The 20,909-nt window shown below is 44.5% G+C and overlaps 1 protein-coding gene across 1 annotated transcript in view; it reads left to right on the forward strand.

Annotated features, from left to right (window-relative positions):
- The window catches only part of lrp1ab (low density lipoprotein receptor-related protein 1Ab), a 177,830-nt gene that overhangs the window by 21,809 nt on the left and 135,112 nt on the right, over positions 1 to 20,909 (forward strand). Inside the window, exon 3 of the mRNA XM_079517462.1 lies at positions 20,309 to 20,446. Within this exon, the coding sequence (XP_079373588.1) occupies positions 20,309 to 20,446 (138 nt within the window). The remainder of the gene's footprint in view (positions 1 to 20,308; positions 20,447 to 20,909) is intronic.

The following is a 20,909-nucleotide window of genomic DNA, read 5'->3' on the forward strand; positions in this document are numbered from 1 at the left end:
CTGCTCCACAGTTTTTCGTTCAGACGTGTGTGTGTGTGTGTGTGTGTGTGTGTGTGTGTGTGTGTGTGTGTGTGTGTGTGTGTGTGTGTGTGTGTGTGTGTGTGTGTGTGTGTGTGTGTGTGTGTGTGTGTGTGTGTGTGTGTGTGTGTGTGTGTGTGTGTGTGTGTGTGTGTGTGTGTGTGTGTGTGTGTGTGTGTGTGTGTGTGTGTGTGTGTGTGTGTGTGTGTGTGTGTGTGTGTGTGTGTGTGTGTGTGTGTGTGTGTGTGTGTGTGTGTGGAGAGTCAGAGTGGTGCATGCTACTATAATTACAACATTATCTCCAGTTCAAGTTAATTACTAACCAGCATCTTTGGTTCCAAGGTATGCCCTCACCCAGATTTCACAAGGCAAACACACTTTTGTCTTAGCGTTTTCTCCCTCTTCTTATTTCCGTCTCCCCCTCCACTAAAATGTCGGATCTACAAGCTCTTGTAGATCTGCTATTTTTGCAGACGGACTGAAATTCCGTAAGAGGGCACTTTTGGAAGAAAATAGCTGATCGGCTCGGACAGCTAGGGTAGTGGTCCAGGCTGACAGCGGTCCAGCCTGACAGCGTGTCGTGGGTTCGACTCCCGATCCCCTTCTCTCTCTCCCCATTTCCTGTCAGTCTACTGTAATCTATCAATATAAGTAGCCTTGCCGAGCCATGAGGCCCATAGGGCAGGAGCCTATCTCCTGTTTCTGTAGCGTGAGGCAGCTTGATGTACAAGTACACCCCCTGGACATGACGCTAGTATGTCGCAGGGACTTACCCCCAATCCAACCCTTGATGCTGAGTGTCAAGCAGGGAGGCACTGGGTATGACCCGGGTATGACCCGGGTATGACCCGGCCAGGGATTGAACCCCGACCTCCCAGTCTCAGGGCGGACACTCTAACCACAAGGCCACTGAGCTGGTCCTATATCTATCAATATAGGCAACAAAAAAAGGGCGACCTGCACTCGTTGGCTACTGGAGATGCGGAGATAACATGGATTTCTAAACCAATTCTTTCAACGCAAAATACTGCGTTCCAAGATCAGGAAAGTTCAGAAAAAAAGCAATTCTCGGGTATGGCATGGAAAAGGAGAGGAGCGGGCATTTGCATTTCCTTCACCATAGTAAATGCTGCATTCATGGTCTCTGAGAGGGCAGTTGTTTTACAGACGGGTCAAATGGCAGGGGCTGAAGCCCCCTTTGATGTCCATGTGTGCACGTGCCTGGTCTCCTCCACCGTGGTTCGTTCTCCTACTGATCTGCCGCTCTTCGTCTTCCTCTGGCTGTTGGCTGTGGTTTTATCTTTGTACAGGATCACCCTGCGGTCTGGCCATCCGGTAAATCAGAGATCGTGACAGTGCAGGCAGCACTCGCAGCCAACCCGGTGCTTTGGGATTTTCTTTTAAGTAGGCCAATATATCATCTGAAAAGGGCAGTCATCGTGAGGAATAAAATAAATTAAGTAGCAATTGGATTGGAACCAGGGCTAGGTGCTTCTTCACATCTTAATCCACAGTGATGGAAGAAGTACTCGCATGTTTTACTTACTTAGCAATGTAGATATACCTTTACAAGTAAAAGTCCCGTATTAAAATGTACTTAAGTTAGTATAAAGTTAAAAGTACAAAGTATCGTCATCGAAATATACATAAAGTACTCATTGTGCAGAATGTCCCATTTCACGAGATCAAAATGTATAAAAAAATCTTTTGAAAATAGCCGGTGTGACGTATTGTGAGCTTGTAGATTTTCAAATGGCCGAAATATATCTAAGGCTGAAGTGGTTAATGTATGTTTCGTAAGGATAATCAAAATCTACAAAGAAAGTAGTAGCTAAAGTTTTCATATAATTGTAGTGGAGTAAAAGTACAATGTTTTCCTCTTGAGATGTAATACTAGTGCAGTAGAAGTAAAAGTTCTGAAAATCGTAAATACTTCAGTAGAGTAAAAACTACCTCAAAATTGTACTTAAGTACTGTACTTGAGAATGGAGTGCACTGCTGCTTAATCCACAAGACCCTCAAGTGAAACTTGACAACAACAACAATCCAATCCACGCACCGAAAATCAGTTGGCACGAGCTGATTTGAATACAAGCCAGTTTCATCTGAGTTAAATGCCACCTGTTTGCTTTACGACGGCCATAAATTCACCTGCCGTCATAGAGGCGGGTCTCATAAATGTGTGTGGTTTAGTCTGGCGAGGGATCTTTTGATCCTTGGCGTTGGTTGTGCCGATGCGCAGGAAGACAGCACTCCCTTCAGTGTCATAACGTCTGGAGGGCCCTAATTGCACCGTCATCATTCCCCCAACCGTTTGTTCCAGGCTGTAATTATCCCATTCAGGACGGGAACCCCTTTTGGTGTTTTAAGCATTATGTTATTATACTTTAGCTATTGAAAAATAGATCTTTGGCTTTCAGAGCGAAGTTTTTTTTTTTTTTTTTTGCCTTTTCTGCCTTTATTGATAGGTTGAAAGTAGACTGACAGGAAATGGGGTGAGAGATGTGTGGAAGACACGCGGCAAAGGCCATCGGGTTCGGGAGTCGAACCCGCGGCACGCCGTCAGGCTGGCTCAGCAGACTAGGTGCCCGGACGGTTGAGCTAACCACCCGGACCAGAGCGAACGTTTTTAACTCAAATCTTTGCTTCTGGGGGGTCCCTGGAACAACATATTTTCAGATGGGGGTCGGCAGCCAAATACATATAATTTCAGAGATCCTTGACATGAAATTGTTTGAACACCACTGATTCAGAAACATAGCTTTTTCAGAAAAGGATTTCGAAGGCATTGGTAGAATCGTCCTGGGGTCTAAATGGGTTATGCTGAGGGGGTAAAGACAGAGCTCTGCCACTGTAGTAAAGCTGTTACATTGGATGGACACGGACGGTCAGAGGCACGTCGGCAGGCTTGGACGCACGTCTCGGTGCTCGAGCTGGTGGTGGTAGGGTTGTCACAATTATTACATAATCGTGTAATCGCAATTATTTGAGATAATCACAATTATTTTTGTCATAATTGTGTGATTCGTGTCCATGTTGAAATATGTTCATAGTTCATACATTAAAAAAAAACAGAATTAGCTGATCTACAAGCTTACAAAGCGTCACCTTAGCATAACTTTATAGCGTGTCACATTGTATGTAAGCTTGCATATCAGCTATTTCCGCTATTCTTTTTAAGTAAAACATTTATAAAAAAATATCAGTAATTTCTTGGCATATTTGACTTATGTGCCATGTCTGCCCTGTGCACTTGATTATTACGAAGCCGAAAAGGCAAACCGAAATGTAATCTCTGTTCATATTAAATGTTCCAATGTCCAACACAGAAACACAATTCAATCGTTAATAATCGCAATTAATTAGTCGTCAACATAATTTTGTAATGGTGACAGCCCTATACTCGAGGTGGTGGCTGATGATGATGCCAAACGCTCGGTGGTTGTCTCGTAGGAAGGACGCGTTCCATGGGTTGATTTGGTTTCATTTCTATCCTCTCAGGAGTTCTAAATGAAATGGGTACAAGCCTCAGTTTTACTGGGTGAAAAAGCCACAGTTTCAGCCTTGGATGAACCAAGATGGATATAAAGTTTATTGACATTTTTACAGTTTTTACAAAACTACGGTATGATGAATTTTATTACATGGCTCGGTAGGAGGCGCCATCTATAAAATGAGTCTCTCTCTCTCTCTCTCTCTCTCTCTCTCTCTCTCTCTCTCTCTCTGTGTGTGTGTGTTCTTGCAAACTGCTGGACAGATCAGTGCCAAATTCATTGTGCACACTGCCGGTTGGCCATGAAAGTAAAAGGCCATTTGATATATATTTGAAATATTCAATTTTTTTAATGGAAGTCAGTGGCGTCAGATATGGGCTGAACTCGTGCCCAGATATGGTGTTGTACGTCATAGACCAGTGCTTCTCAGAGGGAGGTGCGGGCCCCCCAGGGGAAACCAGCAAAGGTAGATTGTTTGGAAAGTTTTTAATCATTTTGATTTTTTGTTTTCACATACATTTTGTCTTCCTCTCTTCCACAGAGCCTGATCTGAAAATGTTTTCTGCCAGGGACCCCTCTCCCTAGCGGAAAACATTTTCATATCGGGGTCCGTGGCCAATCCATTTCTTGAGATCCACAGTGTCATAGATGGCGGCCTGTCTTTATAATTGCCACGTGACAAAAGTCCAAGAAAGTCCAAGAAGATCCCGCATGGAAGCGGCGCCGTTATTAGAGCCCTGTCTTGTTTTTTTCTCTGTGAATTGGAGCATGTGGACATGGGGAGGTGCATGTGTGTGTGCATGCATGCAGCTATAATGTGCACAGGGCCACTACGCCAGTTATTATCATCATAAATGAATAGGTGAGGGCTCTGGCAGGTTGCCAGCTACTGTATATACAGTACATACGGGGGGGGGGGGGGGGGGGGCTGGGGGGGGTTTATCATGGTCCCTGGCCTCCCAGCGTGTTCCTATATCGCCCGGGCCTTCGCTGTGCGCGCTCAGATAACCATCAGCAAGCTGCACAGGCCCAGTGTCTGCAGGTGTGACCCTGTCACCCCTCCCCTCGCCCCATCATGGACCGCAATGTGTTCCCTTTGCCGAGTGTCTTCAAACGTTTTTTTTTAACCACTTAAACCCTATACTTTGTTGACCGCTATAATATATCTGCTGAAAGTGGCTGATCTACACTCACAATCTCACACATGAGGTGTTTTTGCTGAATGTTCGGTTCGTCCCCCAGTAGGGGGACGCTAGGGTTCGAATGGCTTCAAAAGGATCCAACGATCATCTCAGTTGCACACAGGCTGAGGACTCGGGAAGTGGTATCCGGAGAACTCGCCAGTTTTCCGACTCGCCGCGGGTTCACCTTCAACCTTCAATTGCACCTTCATTTAAGTTGAATTGAGAGATGTAGAGGATAGTTGTTTAGAGTTTACACTAGATGAAGTAGGAATGCTAACACCAAAGTACCGAAACGATACGGTATTCACATACTCAACTTTGTATCATTATCTAGCTGACCATTTAATTCATTTGCATAAAATAATTTGATCACTTTTTGAAATTAACTATAACATCTGTGGGGTTGACATACTACACTGATGAAGACAGCATGTTAGCATAACGACCGCTGTGGCGAGTTTGTAAACTAGCGAGTTCTCCGGTATCCCCCTCCGTCAGGAACAGCAGGTTGGCTTCTAAACAAGCCCAATGATGGGTTGTGCTTCTGGCAATACTGCTGCTGCTTATTAATACCTGCTGCAGCCAGGCAGTGTTGGTGTGTTACGCTAAGCGGCGATAAGACGCCGAGGGGATGAGGGTGTATGGGAGTGTCTAGGCTAGGGGACCCAGGTGAGCCAGGTGTTTTTGCTTCCTTCACAGAAATTGTGCAGAATGAATTAAAAAACAAAACGCACCTGTGTGAAGTGAAGGGCGCTTTACCAACAACCCTTATCATCATCTTACATCATATGCCGATTTGCTCAGTGACAGACAAAACAAATATTATACTCTGTTCATTGTTAATGGCATTTAATGTTTGTGTTGGAGACAAAACAGACATTAAACTCTGTCCATTGTCAATGGCGTTTTTATACACAGGTTTAATGTGTTAATGTTTGTCTTGTCTAGACAAACATTAAACCTGTGTATAGGAGGGGCTAGCGCCCCTAAAAAAATTAAAATATCACACCCGTGTGAAGTGAGGGACGCTCTTATCTTTGCTCAGACACGTAAATTCTCCATAAATTCTCAATGGGAATTTAATGTTTGTGTAAGACAAAAATAGGTGATTTGCTCGTCCACATATGACGTAAATTCTCCATTCATTGTCAATGGGAATTTAATGTTTGTGTAAGACGAAAATCTACACTAATTGCTGAATATAGGAGGGGCTAGCGCCCCTCAAAAACAGGAAAACAGCGGTGTCTGTAGAATGACCACAGCTGAAGATGGAGACCTCACATCATCACATTCATTCATGCTAGCAGCGACAAAGCAACCCAGGCTGCAAGCCGTTTTCAACGGAAGCCAGCAACATGAAGAAGATACAAACTGACGTTCCGACACTTGTCGCTGCGTACAAGCCACAAAAGCTGCAAAATAGGTCGAACTAACATTTTCACCACTCCAATGACACAGAAATCACATTTTCTTTCAATCGCACAGTTTTTTTTCCACTATTTCCAATCCTCCCTCTTTTCAACCCATTTAGGCCTGTTACACCTATACATGTTATACCTTTATTTCTAAAATAGCAGATCGATAAGCTCAACACATCGGTTATTTTGGATACTTTTGTGTGACGCTGTAGTATGATCAAGCAGGGCGTTAATTTACGAAAAAAGTGATGCTGTTATGATTTCCTTTTGTCGCTCATCGTCGTTCCCACACAAGGACATACGCTGTGACGTGAACGCGCATATTGAGCAACACTTGGAACGGCGACTCTGAGACAGTGTATAGCTGACGACCAGGCTTAGTCGTTTAGTAGCTTTTGTCGCTGCTAGTGTTGCGCAGCGCAGCACCAGCAGGGATCCACATGGGACTGTGGGGGCCAGAAAGATCTATGTCATAATTAAAATTGTCTGTTGGTGGTGGTTGTTGTTGCTGTAATGGGCTCATACATTCCCTCTTGCTGCTGAGCTTGCATTAGTACACTACACAGGAGTCCCTGTGGAGGCTGTCCATTTTTGTCCCTGATAGCAAACAAAAAAATACTAGGAAAGAAAGGGCTTCACCTACAACAGATTAGGATCAAAGAGCAGAAGTAAATGTGTTGGAACATCTTGCACTGTAAGCTATTTCTGTCTGTTTTGCCAGTTCCGCATCAGCAGAAGCCAATGTCTTTATTCCCTTATTTTCTGTTCCTTATTTCCCTGCTGTCTGTGCGGTTCAGATGGATAGTGGAAGATAATGTAATGAGGCCATGACATTCCAAAACAACAACCCGAGTGCCAGTTTGACAGACTGTTTAAATACTTGACTTGCTGACTCAAATGTCCTGACACCTCGACAAAATGATCTTTGTGGAAAGGATTAAAGAAAAGTTGTATATGGTTGCTGTCTGGTTGAAACCTTGTATGTCCAAAACCGTTCCTTTTTTTTATTATTTTAAAATCAGAGATTTCAGAAGGTTTCTGCCCTACAGCAACAATATAGGGATCCACATAGGGATTCGTTTTCATTGTGTTTTAACCTTTTTCTAATATTCCTTTTTTTTTAATTTCACATCATCCTGCTTGCTCTTTAGTTTGTATGCACACTGCTTGCTTTAAAACCGAATGCGCTGTGTCATAATAACCATGATTCCATCCTCAACAGTTCACTCTGAAAGACTGTGAAAAGGACTGACAAGAATCCCCGAAGCCTGTGTGCAATTACGACGCTTGCATGAGCCACATTCATTGTGGTGGGAGCCAGAGAATGGGAACAGATGTTTGAATAAGCCCTAGGATGTAAGCACTTTCTCCGTCATGAGAAGTGCTTACCATAAAGGAATCCTTTTCATGATCCAAGGCCTTATCGTCGCTGTCGGCTGGAAACCTGCTATCTTCCAAAGCGGAATTTATTTTTCACATAATGGGGACGAAAAAAAAAGAATCTGTGTTCCAATGGAATAGTCACAAGCATACTGCGTTGATACGTCATTGGTTCCATTTTTTAAATCATTCACTTTTATTTTCAAAATGTTTCTAAAATATCTATGCGACCGGTTGTGATCTTGTAGATCAGATATTTTCGGCAATTTTCTCTCAACCCTCTTGTACGAACAAAAAAAGAAGTAAAACATAAAAAGTTCAAATAAGGAGATACGAGGTATCCTGCCCGACAGTGACGTTATGCAACAGTTGGCCGCCCTCTAATTCTCTGTTCAACTTTTTGCCCCTAAGTTTTGCATGCAAACCAAACGTACCTCCATGTGCACAAAAGCGGACATGGAGGGGGGGGGGGGGGGGGGGGGGGGGGTGGAATGGAATGCATGTGCATAATGCAAATAGCCTGCCCCTTTCTATTCACGCGTCGCGTGTGTTAACCAATTCCATTCAGGGTGAGAAAATGAGATGATAATTCAGCACAATTACCGCTTGCTAATGTCCAGCCATCGTGTCTGACCGGAACAGTGTGTGTGACGTCTCGGTCAGCTCCGTACGCTTTGTACACGCATGCACCTACGCACGCACACGCCACACGTGCACACGCACAAACTTAAGTGGAGACAGACGTTTCGTTTAAGGTTCCAGCCCAGTTTTCCAATCCCAGCACACCGTATTCCCGACTTGATCCAGGAATGTAATATTGAGGGGATATCCCATGGAATGTCATGTTGTGATGAAATGGAGATGGACCCATGCCTGAAGAGGTTAAATGCACTCATAAGCGTAGCATTCGTAGTGGTGAGTGTTGCCCCCCCCCCCCCCCCCCCACACACACACACACACACTGGTACAGTACATTTGGCGGTGGATGCTGTTGTGGCCTGGACCGTGGCAGAAGCCAAAGGAAGTTCTGACGGGGTGAGGATTGAGTTGTCATCTCCCTTGCAGCTGCCCCCGAGGTGGCCGTGGTGTGGCGGGCCACACATCAAGGTTATCTGTCCATCTCTTGCCCGTGGACCCCAGCTGGAGGGCAGCCAGCCTGGGCCCTTTGTCCGGCCGGCCGGCTGTGTCATGCCTCAGCGCAGCGGCCTCTCCGAGACGACCCCGAGGAGCCAGACGGAGGGATGGAGGGATGGAACGACGGAGGTGATGGAGGGTGGAAGCGCCTGTGGAGAGGAGGGCGCGCATCGCTGAAGGAGTGATCCAACAGAAAAAGATGCCTCCTTTTTATGCTGGGGGTGTTCCCCTAACAATGGATTTGGGAGCCAATTTCTGCATGGTAAAATTGGAAAATTCCTAGGATGTCAAGTGAGACACCAAATGTAGGTTTTGGTGTCCCAAGCTGAAATATTTGGGAACCACTGGTCACTGGTTTGTCTTGTCTTGTGTGTCTGTCTGTCTAATCTCAGAAACCACTGTATTATTTTTCACATTTTGTAAATTAATAATCTCAGATCCACCTCGTCCCCCATAATTTGCATTGACGTTATAAATATGACATCATCAACGTGACCATCCATCCACAGGGAAGCCAGGCCATTATTGGTCCCGGCCCTGTTTTCTTTTTCTTTTTTTTATGGTTCTCTTTTTTTTCACCCTCAGCGGTAGAAATGGAACAGATTAGCATTCAGGCTGAAAGGAAGAAAATGGAAATGGCCGTGCATAGCCCCGATCTCTTTTTATGGAAACAAGCCTTTTACAGTAAAGTTGGCAGGGAGGCCTTTAATAGGCCATAATGGGAACCAGTTTGTTGTACACATACTGTAGGGGGGCACCAGGCAGGGGACAGGAGGGTCTGGAGGGGCAGGGAGGGGCACGCTGCCTCCACAGAGGAAGGAGCAAAGCCCCGTAAATCCCCCTGGTCTGCGGGCCTGAGCCCTCCTCAGCCTCACCGGCCTATCACCAGACAGAGAACACAGGGCTTTCTCACGCCACACAGGCACCACTTGCCTCTCTTGACTGTCTCTCCTCTACTACACCCTCTCTCTCTCCCTCTTTCCCTTTTCTGTCTCCCTCTATCTGGCCATGCAGGCGGAGTATATCTAGACATGTCCGAGCCGCCTTTGTTCCCTCCTCTTCAAATCTCATCTTCAGCCCTTCCTCTATAAATGTCGTGTTGTTGTTCTTAGCCCTGCTAGTGGGCGGGCGGGCGGGGGGGGGGGGGGGGGGGCTCTGAGTCTCAGTACATCTGTCCGACACTTTGGTTCCGAACACGATATCTCGTAAAGACTACTGGCTCGACTGCCGCATGGAATGTGCTGCGTAACTTTGTGTTTCCCAGAGAATGAAACCTGTTGACTCTGGTGAGCTAATGGTGTGATCTAATGGTGTTGCTAAGAGGAAACTACTGGCGCCGTCAGACCAAAGTTACTAGTTGTAAACAAGATATCTCAAAATCAAATGGACGGGATGCCATGAACCTTGGTCATTAGGTCGGTTGTGTGGGCCCCCGGGGTGGTGCTGGGCTCCCATTGGTCATTAGGTCGGTTGTGTGGGCCCCCGGGGTGGTGCTGGGCTCCCATTGGTCATTAGGTCGGTTGTGTGGGCCCCCGGGGTGGTGCTGGGCTCCCATTGGTGTCGCTTAGCCCTGCTTATTTCTTTGGCCCACCCCTTTTCTCATTGGCCAATGAATGATAGGCATTTTCATAAGACTTGTTATTGAACAAAAGGCCCTAGCCATTGACCAGAGGGGGAAATAGCTCACGAGTGGGGATTTTATTTATTTATTGAAAAATTGAATTAAAACAAATTGCACGTTTATCTTTTGAGTCTTGGGTTGAGGAGTGACATGCAGCAAAGGTCCCGCCTTAACCCCTGGCACCCCAAAGTGGGGCTTTTAGACCCTGTTTTTTCCTACCTTGCAAATGACACGGTTTGTTTGTTTTTATTTGGTGCCTCTTTTTATGTCCAATTGGGAAAACTCTGTTGTGTTTAATGCAAAGTGAGATGTTGTTTTGTTGTTTGGGGCCAGAGATGAAAAATGGTACACCTCCTTTACGGGATCTGACTTTGTTTGTATTTTATGGCAGTAATTCAATAAAATCTGATGCTTTGCAGCGATCAGGTGCAAGAAAAAAAAGATGTTAATATTTGGACTTACCAGTGTTCCCTTATATTGCATCTTGACAGCTTGTTCAATTTGCTAGTCCTGGTATGATGTGCCCCATAGGAAGGAATAGGAATGGAAAAAGTGTATATTACCTGTCCCTACGCTGCTTCAGTGTATATTACCTGTCCCTACGCTGCTTCAGTGTATATTACCTGTCCCTGCAGCAGTGTATATTACCTGTCCCTACGCTGCTTCAGTGTATATTACCTGTCCCTACGCTGCTTCAGTGTATATTACCTGTCCCTGTAGCAGTGTATATTACCTGTCCCTACGCTGCTTCAGTGTATATTACCTGTCCCTACGCTGCTTCAGTGTATATTACCTGTCCCTACGCTGCTTCAGTGTATATTACCTGTCCCTACAGCAGTGTATATTACCTGTCCCTACGCTGCTTCAGTGTATATTACCTGTCCCTGTAGCAGTGTATATTACCTGTCCCTACGCTGCTTCAGTGTATATTACCTGTCCCTACGCTGCTTCAGTGTATATTACCTGTCCCTACGCTGCTTCAGTGTATATTACCTGTCCTTACGCTGCTTCAGTGTATATTACCTGTCCCTACAGTGTATATTACCTGTCCCTACAGTGTATATTACCTGTCCCTACAGTGTATATTACCTGTCCCTACAGTGTATATTACCTGTCCCTACAGTGTATATTACCTGTCCCTACGCTGCTTCAACTTTGATGACAGTTTTGGATTGTATAGAGCAGTGGTTCCCAAACCTTTTCATGTCAAGGACCCCCAAATTGACACTAATTAGCCCGCAATCCCCCCATTTGAAAAGGTATGCTTGGGACCCCCATAAGAGAAGATTTTTAGGGCTCTAACAGAGATTCTCAACCCGTTAGTTTGACTTGCATTAGTCCACGGACCCCCATTCAATGGCATTTTTGGGACCCCCAATTTATATTGTAAAATCACTGTTGGTTTAACTCTGAGCGTGTACAACTGTGTCCATTTCTACACTCTGTGTTACAGACCCCATAAGGGTCCATTTGGTTCCAAACTATCATTTAGCTGGGGACCCCCTGGAACTCCCTCAAGGACCCCTGGGGGTCCACTGGTATAGGTACAGTAGCTTTGCCACGTGTAACTTCAGATATTGCTAAATGTGTAGTCTCTCGAGACAGACTGTTGACTCGCATCAAATTCAAAGGAAAAGAGGGTGCTGTTTTTCCTTTTTTTGTTGACGCTGGGTTCTCAGATTTGACAGTCTTTCTGAAAAACCCAGTGTTTCTATGTCAGTGGTGCTCAAACTATTTCATTTCAAGGACCCCCAATATCATATGTAATTGGCCACCGACCCCCATCTGAAAATATGTTGTTCCAGGGACCTTCCAGAAGCAAATATTTGAGTTAAAAATGTTCGCTCTGAAAGAATATATATGTATATTTTATATTCAAAGATTTGTGCCACATTTTCACAATCTTTCAAAAATAGCAGATCTACAAGCTCGTAGCGCGGCACTCGCTGCCGTGCTATGAGCTTGTATAGATCTGCTATTTTTCAATAGCTAAAGTATAACATAATGCTTAAAACACAAAGGGGTTCCTGCCCCAAATTGGTGTTGTTTTTTCAGATTTTTAGCTGAATTTTTTTCCACCGTTTGCCAGAAAAACGCGTCGAGTCTGCAAGGACCTTTGTACAGTTGGAGTTACGGGGGTTCCTTGGAAGTTAACAAGTTTGAGAGGTGGGGGGTGGGGGTGGTGGGGTCATGTGGTTTACAAGTCCTTGCGTCTGTCCCGCATCATGCTGCGGTACAGTACAGTGTTATTGTTCCCTTCCAGAGTGTGGAGAGTCAGCCAGTGGGCAGGCCTCGCCTCGCTGTCACCCGGTACAACATGTTCATTAGAGCCCACAGCACTCTGCATAGGAGTCAGGGGCTGCCGTGCCATTACAGGAGGAGGGGCAATACGCACAGGCTTTTATGCTGCGGACAATAGCTCGACAGGGAATCAAAATTTAAGGTCATTACCTAACCACGGGGACTTGGGGGAGTTGGGGGAGTTGGGGAGTTGGAGAGGTGGAAGGAGGGGGGGGACACAGTTGGGGAGCGACACTTGGACGTCACACACCAGCGAGGCCTGGTGCTGGTTAGCCGGTCTCGGGACAACTCAGACCACAGACATGCAAGTTCCGCCCACCCTCTGTGCCCAGGGAATGATTTGAAGGTGACACGGGTAGTGATGCATTACTTGGAACCGCCGTAGGCTCAGACGCTGTGTTAAATATTGTCTTTGCTGAAAGTCATATTTCACTCTAGAGACGTGGTAAGCATTGAAATGAAGGATTTAATAGGGCTGAATGTAATTTGGACTATTACACCTTTTTTTTATGTGATGTGATTGAGACTATTGTGGGATCTACGGACTACGGAAATGTCACACCAGCAGGACAGATCTGTCTCGACAGTAGATAAATTTACCCGGAATTTGACCCGACCTGAGGCCAATTTTACAATCATCTTCTAAATCCTATCGGTTTTCTGAAAAACAAGTTTTCATAGCACGCCACGAAATGACGCGCTATGATCTTGTATATCTGCCATTTTTTAATAGCCAGCCAATGTTCTACATATACATACAGTATATAGCTGAAATATAAAATGACACGGATGCTTTCCCGGATCGAATGTGTTAAATGCAACATTTTTGCAGGTGGGCTATAATGTACAGCATGTTTGGTCAGGCTAGGTATTTTCGTCTGAGTTGTATGCAATACCTCTTGTCAACCAGTAGTGGTCCTACCCTAAATGTATCATCATTATCAGAGACCACCTCCAAGTGGGAGAGTTAGTTAGATTAGTAAAAACGCTAAGAATCGCTGGCAGTGTGGGGAGACTGTTCTAGAGAAACTCTATTATTTAATGAGAATCTCAGAAAATTGCCGATCTACAAGCTTAAACTGAAGTTGTGAGCTTGCCGATTTTCTGCGAAGCATTTCCCCACAATGCAGATGCTGTCTGGTTTAATTAAGTGGTTATGGGTATTGTTTGGGTTAAACAAACCCAATTTCAGATAGTAATCATCGCTATAGAGTGTTTGTTCAATAACAGGGGTGACCCTGTCTCTCCAGCTCTTTAATAAACAGAAAATTCATTTTCAGGTGGCTTGCCAATTTCAACAAATCATACCATTAATGAGCTTCAATTTGATAGTGTTACTGTTACAGTTTTGTCCTTTGCTCATTCCTTTGTGTCATCATCACTTCCAATTTCACTTGTATCCTGTTCTCTCTCCTGATTGGATAAAAGTGGTATCCCGACCTGTTTTGAGGTTCCCAAAGTTGGGTCTAGGGGGTCCAGATAGTTCCAGGGGGTCCCCAGCTAAATGATAATTGGGAACCAAATGGACCCTTCTGGGTCTGTAACTCTGAGAGAGTACAAATGGAGTCCATTTGGTTCCAGTTGTACACTCTGAGTTAAAATATAAATTTGGGTCTCGGAGATAGAAATGCCATTAAATGGGGGTCCGTAGACTAATGCATGTCAAACTGGGGGTCCTTGAAATTAAACGGGTTGAGAATCACTGCGTAGAGCCGTAAAAATCTCCTTATTGGGGTCCCTGGCATATCTTTTCAAATGGGGGGTCCGCAGGCTAATAAGTGTCAATTACTCTACCATACAGACTGGTTTTTGATTGATTGATTGAATACTATATTAACAGTTTGCAAGGCCAGGCACAGGGAAGTACTGTACACAATACAAGGTCTGGTAAAGGGTGAAACCAGAAAAGCCTTTCGGCTTGTTTCCATTGTTGTCCTCATGTACTCAATTCATCACTCAAATAACGTGTTGCTTTGCAACGCCTTGTGCGCTTGTAGATCTGCTATTTTCAAAGGATTTGTATACATGATCTTGTGAAATGGGACATACTGCATAATGAGTACTTTTGCATTTGGTACTTGAAGCATATTTTGATGCCAGTGCTTTTGTACACTTACTCGAGTACATTGTGAACACCAGACTTTTACTTGTAGTATTTCTACCTTGTATTTCTACGTTGTGATACTGATACTACTTTTACTTAAGTAAAAAATGTAAGTACTACTTCCACAATTTTACAATTTAGGCATTCAGCAGACGCTCTTAATCCAGAGCGATTTACAATAAGCAAGAACAAAAAACATGGTAATACATCAAAACATAAAAAAGTATGAATCCTACGCAAGCTTAAGAACCTAACAGTGGAATATCTATCTAAGGAAACTATATGTGTATACACTATAGAGTGCTATGTCTACATAAAGTGCTATTTAAGTTACATAAGTTGAGCCTGTGCATACGCCTGTAGGAGGTCGAGGCCAGGGCAAGTACTACGGCAAGTGCTGTGGGCTAAGATGGATGGAGTTCTAAGAGGTGCGTTTTCAAACTGCGGCGGAAGATTGGGAGTGAATCTGCAGTTCTGATTGTAATGGGAAGTGCATTCCATAGTTTTGGATCCAGAAGGGAGAAGAGTTTGGAGCGGTGTCCCGGCGTTTTTAGCGAAGGTACTTCCAGTTTCCCTGCGTCGGCTGATCTGAGCGCACGAGAGGGTTTGTAGCGTGCAAGATATGGCGGTGCCATACCTTTTGTTGCTTTTGAATGCCACCATTGCCTATTACCGAGTAATATGAGAGATGTGTAATTATTCATATCTTGCATGACGCCCTATGCACTTAAAAAGCTTCGTATAATATTGTCCCGATTCAGCGTTCTTTGTCTTGAAGACTCCTACACTCGCAGGTGTCCTCGTGCTTTCCTCCCAACGAGGAGTAATTGAGACGTGTTTAATTGTGACGAGATAATGTTCTATTCATATCACCCTCCCACCCTCAGCCCTTTCACCCTCTGTCATTTCTATTGCACCTGATAATGATAAGTTATGGGTAAAGTGATACCTAATTGTCCTTTCTTTTATACGAGCTGAATACCAAATTGTCTTGTGCTTTTAAGTTTTATTGCTGATGATTTAAAAACCCCACCGCAGAGACTGATCTACTACTTCAACTTCACAGTTATTTGTTTGATTGGTCATCATCATGGCATTTTAATTGGGCCTGCGCTTAATTTGGAGGACTTTATTGTTTCCATTCTCCATCCATCACACGATCAAATTATGGCAATAGAAACATATATTGCTTAAAAGTCTGATTACAGATAACCTTGGCTATGAACCGGCTTACGGTGTGTGTGTGTGTGTGTGTGTGTGTGTGTGTGTGTGTGACTTGTGTGTGTGCGCGCGCTGTCTAAGCAGGGCTCTGTATGGTAATACCTCAGTGCCAGTGACAGATGAGGAAGGAAGCGGCCCACTGCCTGTATGAGTGAGCCCATAACAATTCACTGCCAACAACTTCCCAAACTGGAGCAGAGGGGGGTGCAGGGGCCAGTGCCATTGTCATCGCTGCAAAGTTATTTAATCCTCCATATTGTCCTCGCCATTTAGCTTCTGCTGCTCGTCCCTATTCAGCCCCTGCCAAGATATTACTATTTTGTAGGAACTCTTAGGAACTCTCGTTCGTCTATTGTTGGTGTTGCTGGCGGTTTGTTAGTGTGTTTTCCAAAGACCTATTCTGGCTGCTTGACTGTTCTGTGGAGGAACCAGAGGAGTGTTTGGGAGAGGAGCATTGTGTGTGTGGGCGTATGTGTGTGACTGTGTGTGTGTGTGTGTGTGAGACTGTGTGTGTGTGTGTGGGAGAGAGTGGGTGTGATTTGTCACTCCACCGGTAGCCTGAAGGCTGCAGTGAGTGGGCATACAGCATCATAGTGACAGCACACGTAGGCCTTCTAGCAGACCTTTCTCAAAACCCACAACACGCAAAACGTTTTGCCTGTGTGTGTTTGTCTCCATCTCTCTCTACACAAGGTATAACTCCCACAACAAGTGCTGTTATGTCTTTGATATCCATAGGAAACTAAAGCCAGCATCGGTGTTATGCAGTTACATTTGCTGCGTGCATGCTCAGTGGTTTATTTCTTATTCCGCACTACTTCACGTCGAAAATCCCTAGCCTGGCACTTTATTGAATGTAAAGTAGGGGTGGCTTAGATGCCGGGGCTGTGGGAGGTCTGTCATAATTCCTGCATCCCCTGGAGAGGAGCACTGCTCCTTTTCCCTAAGCCAGATGTATGAGCTGCTAAGTCACTATTGGAATGTGACACACATCTTTTATATAGACTGCTCAGCTGCTATTGGCCATGTGCTTGTTTTTTGTGTGTCTCCGCTGGGTTTTAGGGCACTTGTGCTAGCCGTGCTATGTTTTAAAGCTCTGTTTAAGATGGCTAATCTGTGGGATGGATGGGATGGATTCAGAGTGAGTGCTTGTGGGTTTTTGTTTAGGTAATGTGGAGACGTGCGTCGTGCGAACAAAAGCACTGACTCATCGCAGTTCTCTGTGCATGTGCAGTGTTTTGATTTTCTTTCTTTTTAAATGGCGTGTTTCATTTAGTATGAATACGAATGTTTTTCTAACCTGGCCCCTTTTTCAGACAGATGTATTTTTACTTTGACTTAAGACTCACTAAAGCCGTTTACATCTGGCCTCGCGTGCATGGCAAGAGTACGTAAAAGATACTTCACACACCTTTTCTGGAATTGAGGAAACCGTGAAGTGTGTTCCAAAGGAAATGTTTTTGACTCTTTTACGGCTGAGAAGTGAGTAAGAAAGGGTGATAACGTGAACTGTTTGCAACAGTCTCTCAGTTTCTGAGAAAATAGGATAGAGAGTGTAAATTTTAGTCCTAAAGAGGTAAAACTTGGACCTGTACAGAATATTTGAATGAACACTCCAGCGTTATTTTCTTTACAGTGTGTGCACATGCTCTGATACAATCTATACCTTCCTTACGCCTGCAAAACGTCTTTACATGAACCCCACAGCGGTACGCATAGTTTCCTGTGCAGGAGGTAACCCCCCCACACCCCCTACTCTTCTTTGGTGTTGTTCTAAAATGGGTCAGCAGATGTTAGCGAGAGAGAGAAAGAGAGGGTGCGAGTAGAAGAAGGAATTGGAAGAAAACGAAGAAGGAAAAAAAACGGGCAAGGCAAACAATTTTCTTAGCGGTGGAGTGGAGAGAGAATCGGTTTATGTTCTGGCCTCGGCCCAGACAGACTATAAGGTCTACTACGCAGGTCTTTCTAAAATGGTTAGGATTAAACAAATGCTGATTCTCCCTGTAAATGACTAATAAAAATGTTATTGAGCAGGAGTATGTCCTCCCATAGTTTTCTGGGCCTCGGGCCCAGAAAGACAAACTCTGTTATAGTAATTTGCTCCTCCTATTTTGTATACTTTGCAATGTTTTTCAAAGTTAACCTCCGGAATGTCTGTATGTCTACTATACAGTATTGATTGATCTATCTCACTATCGATCGTATCTACCACATACGTGTCTTGTGTGTGTGTGTGTGTGTGTGTGTGTGTGTGTGTGTTAATAAAATGGTTAGATAATCTAACCATTTTATTAACACACACACACACACACACACACACACACACACACAAACGCTCTGACCATGTGTTGCGTATACATAGTGTGTGCTCGTTCATACTGTATATGTGAGACATAGGACACCTTTCATGCTCGATTGATATTTCATAGCACAACGGTGTCATGCTTGCAATGAAAATGGCCGATCTACAAGTTCACAACCTGTTGCATCCGCAGCGCGTCTCGACCTTGTAAGATTGGCTATTTCTGGAGCGCGTCACCGCTGTGCGACAGAGCATAAATTAGCCGTTAAGACTCTCCCCTCGTGCTGAAAAGCCTTACTCAACCATATAAACCTTTAGCTCCCTGCAGCTTACAGGCCGAGGGGCTCTCTGGGTCAGTCTCCGGGACTGGACAAAGGAACGTGAAACCCCCGCACGGCTTTTTTTATCCATGCTGTCAGCCTGCCGCTGACCACTTATCACAGGGGAAAGGCTGGGGTCTGCCTGCCCTGGGTCGGGTGGCTAGATAACACGGAGCCAGCGGCCCAGCACTGCTGCACTCTCTCTCGCAGACGGCCAGAAAGAGAATGGGGAAGGGAAAGTGAGGAGATTGACTTTGCCCCGCTAAGGATGCCTTCTCCTTTTGATCTTCGCTGAGCTCTCTCCCAAATCTAGCAGTACCACATAGGCTTGCCTTTAACCCATTAAGACCTGCCCGAGGCCGGTTCGACAGGTGTCTTCTAAATCTAAAAGCTAGGGATGCACCGATATAGAAATTCTTGGCCGATACCGACGTTTAAAATAACAATTTAGCCGATACGGATAGTACCAATATATTTTTATTTAGTTTTTGTTTTTATTTCCCCCTTTTTGTGCCAGAGAAACAAATACCTATTGAATCAATACAAGAAATAAATGGTCAGAATCTACATACAGCTTGGTAGACAGATAACCAACACACCAACATAGCCAACGCAAAATGTGTGTCTCTTCTCAACAACAACAGATAAACATTGGCTACTGCCATCGGTTAATGTCAGTTCTATATACCGATATTGACCGATAACAGCAATTATCTGATACAAATTATGTGGCCGATTATGTGGCTGATACATTGGTACATCATACACATACTAACCGTTATACGTATTTGGCCCGCCGACCACCATTTCAAAATATGTCCTTCCAGCGACGCCCAGAAGCAAAGATTTGAGTTACAAAATGTTCTCTTTAAAGATTTATATATTCAAAGATTTGCACACATTTTCCAGATTTTTCACAAATAGCTAATCTACCAGCTCAGCGCGGCACAAAGTGACACCCTGTGAGCATGTATATCTGCTATTTTTGATTAGCCATATAGCGCTAAAATGACACAAATGCTTTCCCGGTTTGAATGGATTAAGAAGAGTGTGAGACTACTTGAAGCCACAGACTCTCTGATTGTCTCCTGTCTCTCCCGAGGCACGGGTTGGAATGATGCGATAAGGCGTAATGAAATGCAATGCACTTAATTCCATTTTTTGGAAGAACTCTGCGAGTTTTTGAATCTCATGAGAAACCAACTCGCACTTAAAGTCATACAGTGTAACTTTTTCCAATTAAAGAAAAGCTAGTTTTTAATTCCATCCACATAATTCCATTCCACAAAAAAAAACGTTAAAAAAAACGCTTTTTTCAGAATAATATATTTAATATTTAAAATATTTTTTGTCTGTCACTAAGTTTGCACTCGGAGAGGAAGTGAACTCGCACTCGGAGAGGAAGTGAACTCTCACTCGGAGAGGAAGTGAACTCGAAATGTGTTTATTTTACAAGTCATACAGTTTCAGTCTCTGCAACATTTGTTTTTGGAGTGGTACGTCCGTGTGTTTTTTTAATATAAATGTTTTAACAGAATTCTGGCAATTGCAGTTGTTACAGACCAGACAGACCCTGTAATAACAATGGAGCCACCAGAGGTGTCACCAAAAACACAACCAAAATGAACATCACACTGCATGACTTTAAATAGGTTCATTCTTTGATGGTGCTGACGTGCTCCCAGCCAGGGCGATTGTTTGAGTCCCCCCCCCCCCTCCGTAGAAACTGGTGGCTTTGAAACAAAACCTTTTGATTTTGGTTTGTTTGTGGCCTCCTCCTCAGCTGTGTTTTTTTTTCATGTGTGTTACAGGTCCACACAACCGAGTGAACCAGTGTCCTGTGAACGAACATGGCTGCCTGGACCTGGATATCTGTATCGCAATGAGCAGGCTGTGTGACGGCGTGCCCGACTGCTCTGACGGCTGGGATGAGGGGCCGCACTGCAGAGGTAATGCGCACGCACGCACGCACGCACGCACGCACGCACGCACGCACGCACACACACACACACACACACACACTGTAACCCTTGGCCTATTTTGTCTCATTTTTTTCCTGTTTGATAAAAATGAAACTTAAGCCCCCCTCAATTACATTATTTTATGAAGATCTATTATTCTTTATAAATCGCTTTAATCAATTAGTTCTATTAACTGTTGCACCCCTAGGTGCTGCCCTTTACCGCGAGTCGAAAAGGGAAAATGAAATGAAAAAAGGCAGCCGTGTAAAAAAAGAAAAGACAAAAAGACGTCATCTCTTTTGTTTCACCAAGCCAAAAGTGTAATCTCAATCCAATAAACACTTCTATCAAGCTCTTTAATGAGCTGGTCCGCTACTATCACAATGGCTCCCCTCTCCCTGGGAAAAGTCATTAATTTATCAATCAGCTATAGGCTCGAAGACCACTTCCC

Source organism: Electrona antarctica (assembly GCF_951216825.1).
Source record: "Electrona antarctica genome assembly, chromosome: 2".
NCBI classification, from domain to species: domain Eukaryota; kingdom Metazoa; phylum Chordata; class Actinopteri; order Myctophiformes; family Myctophidae; genus Electrona; species Electrona antarctica.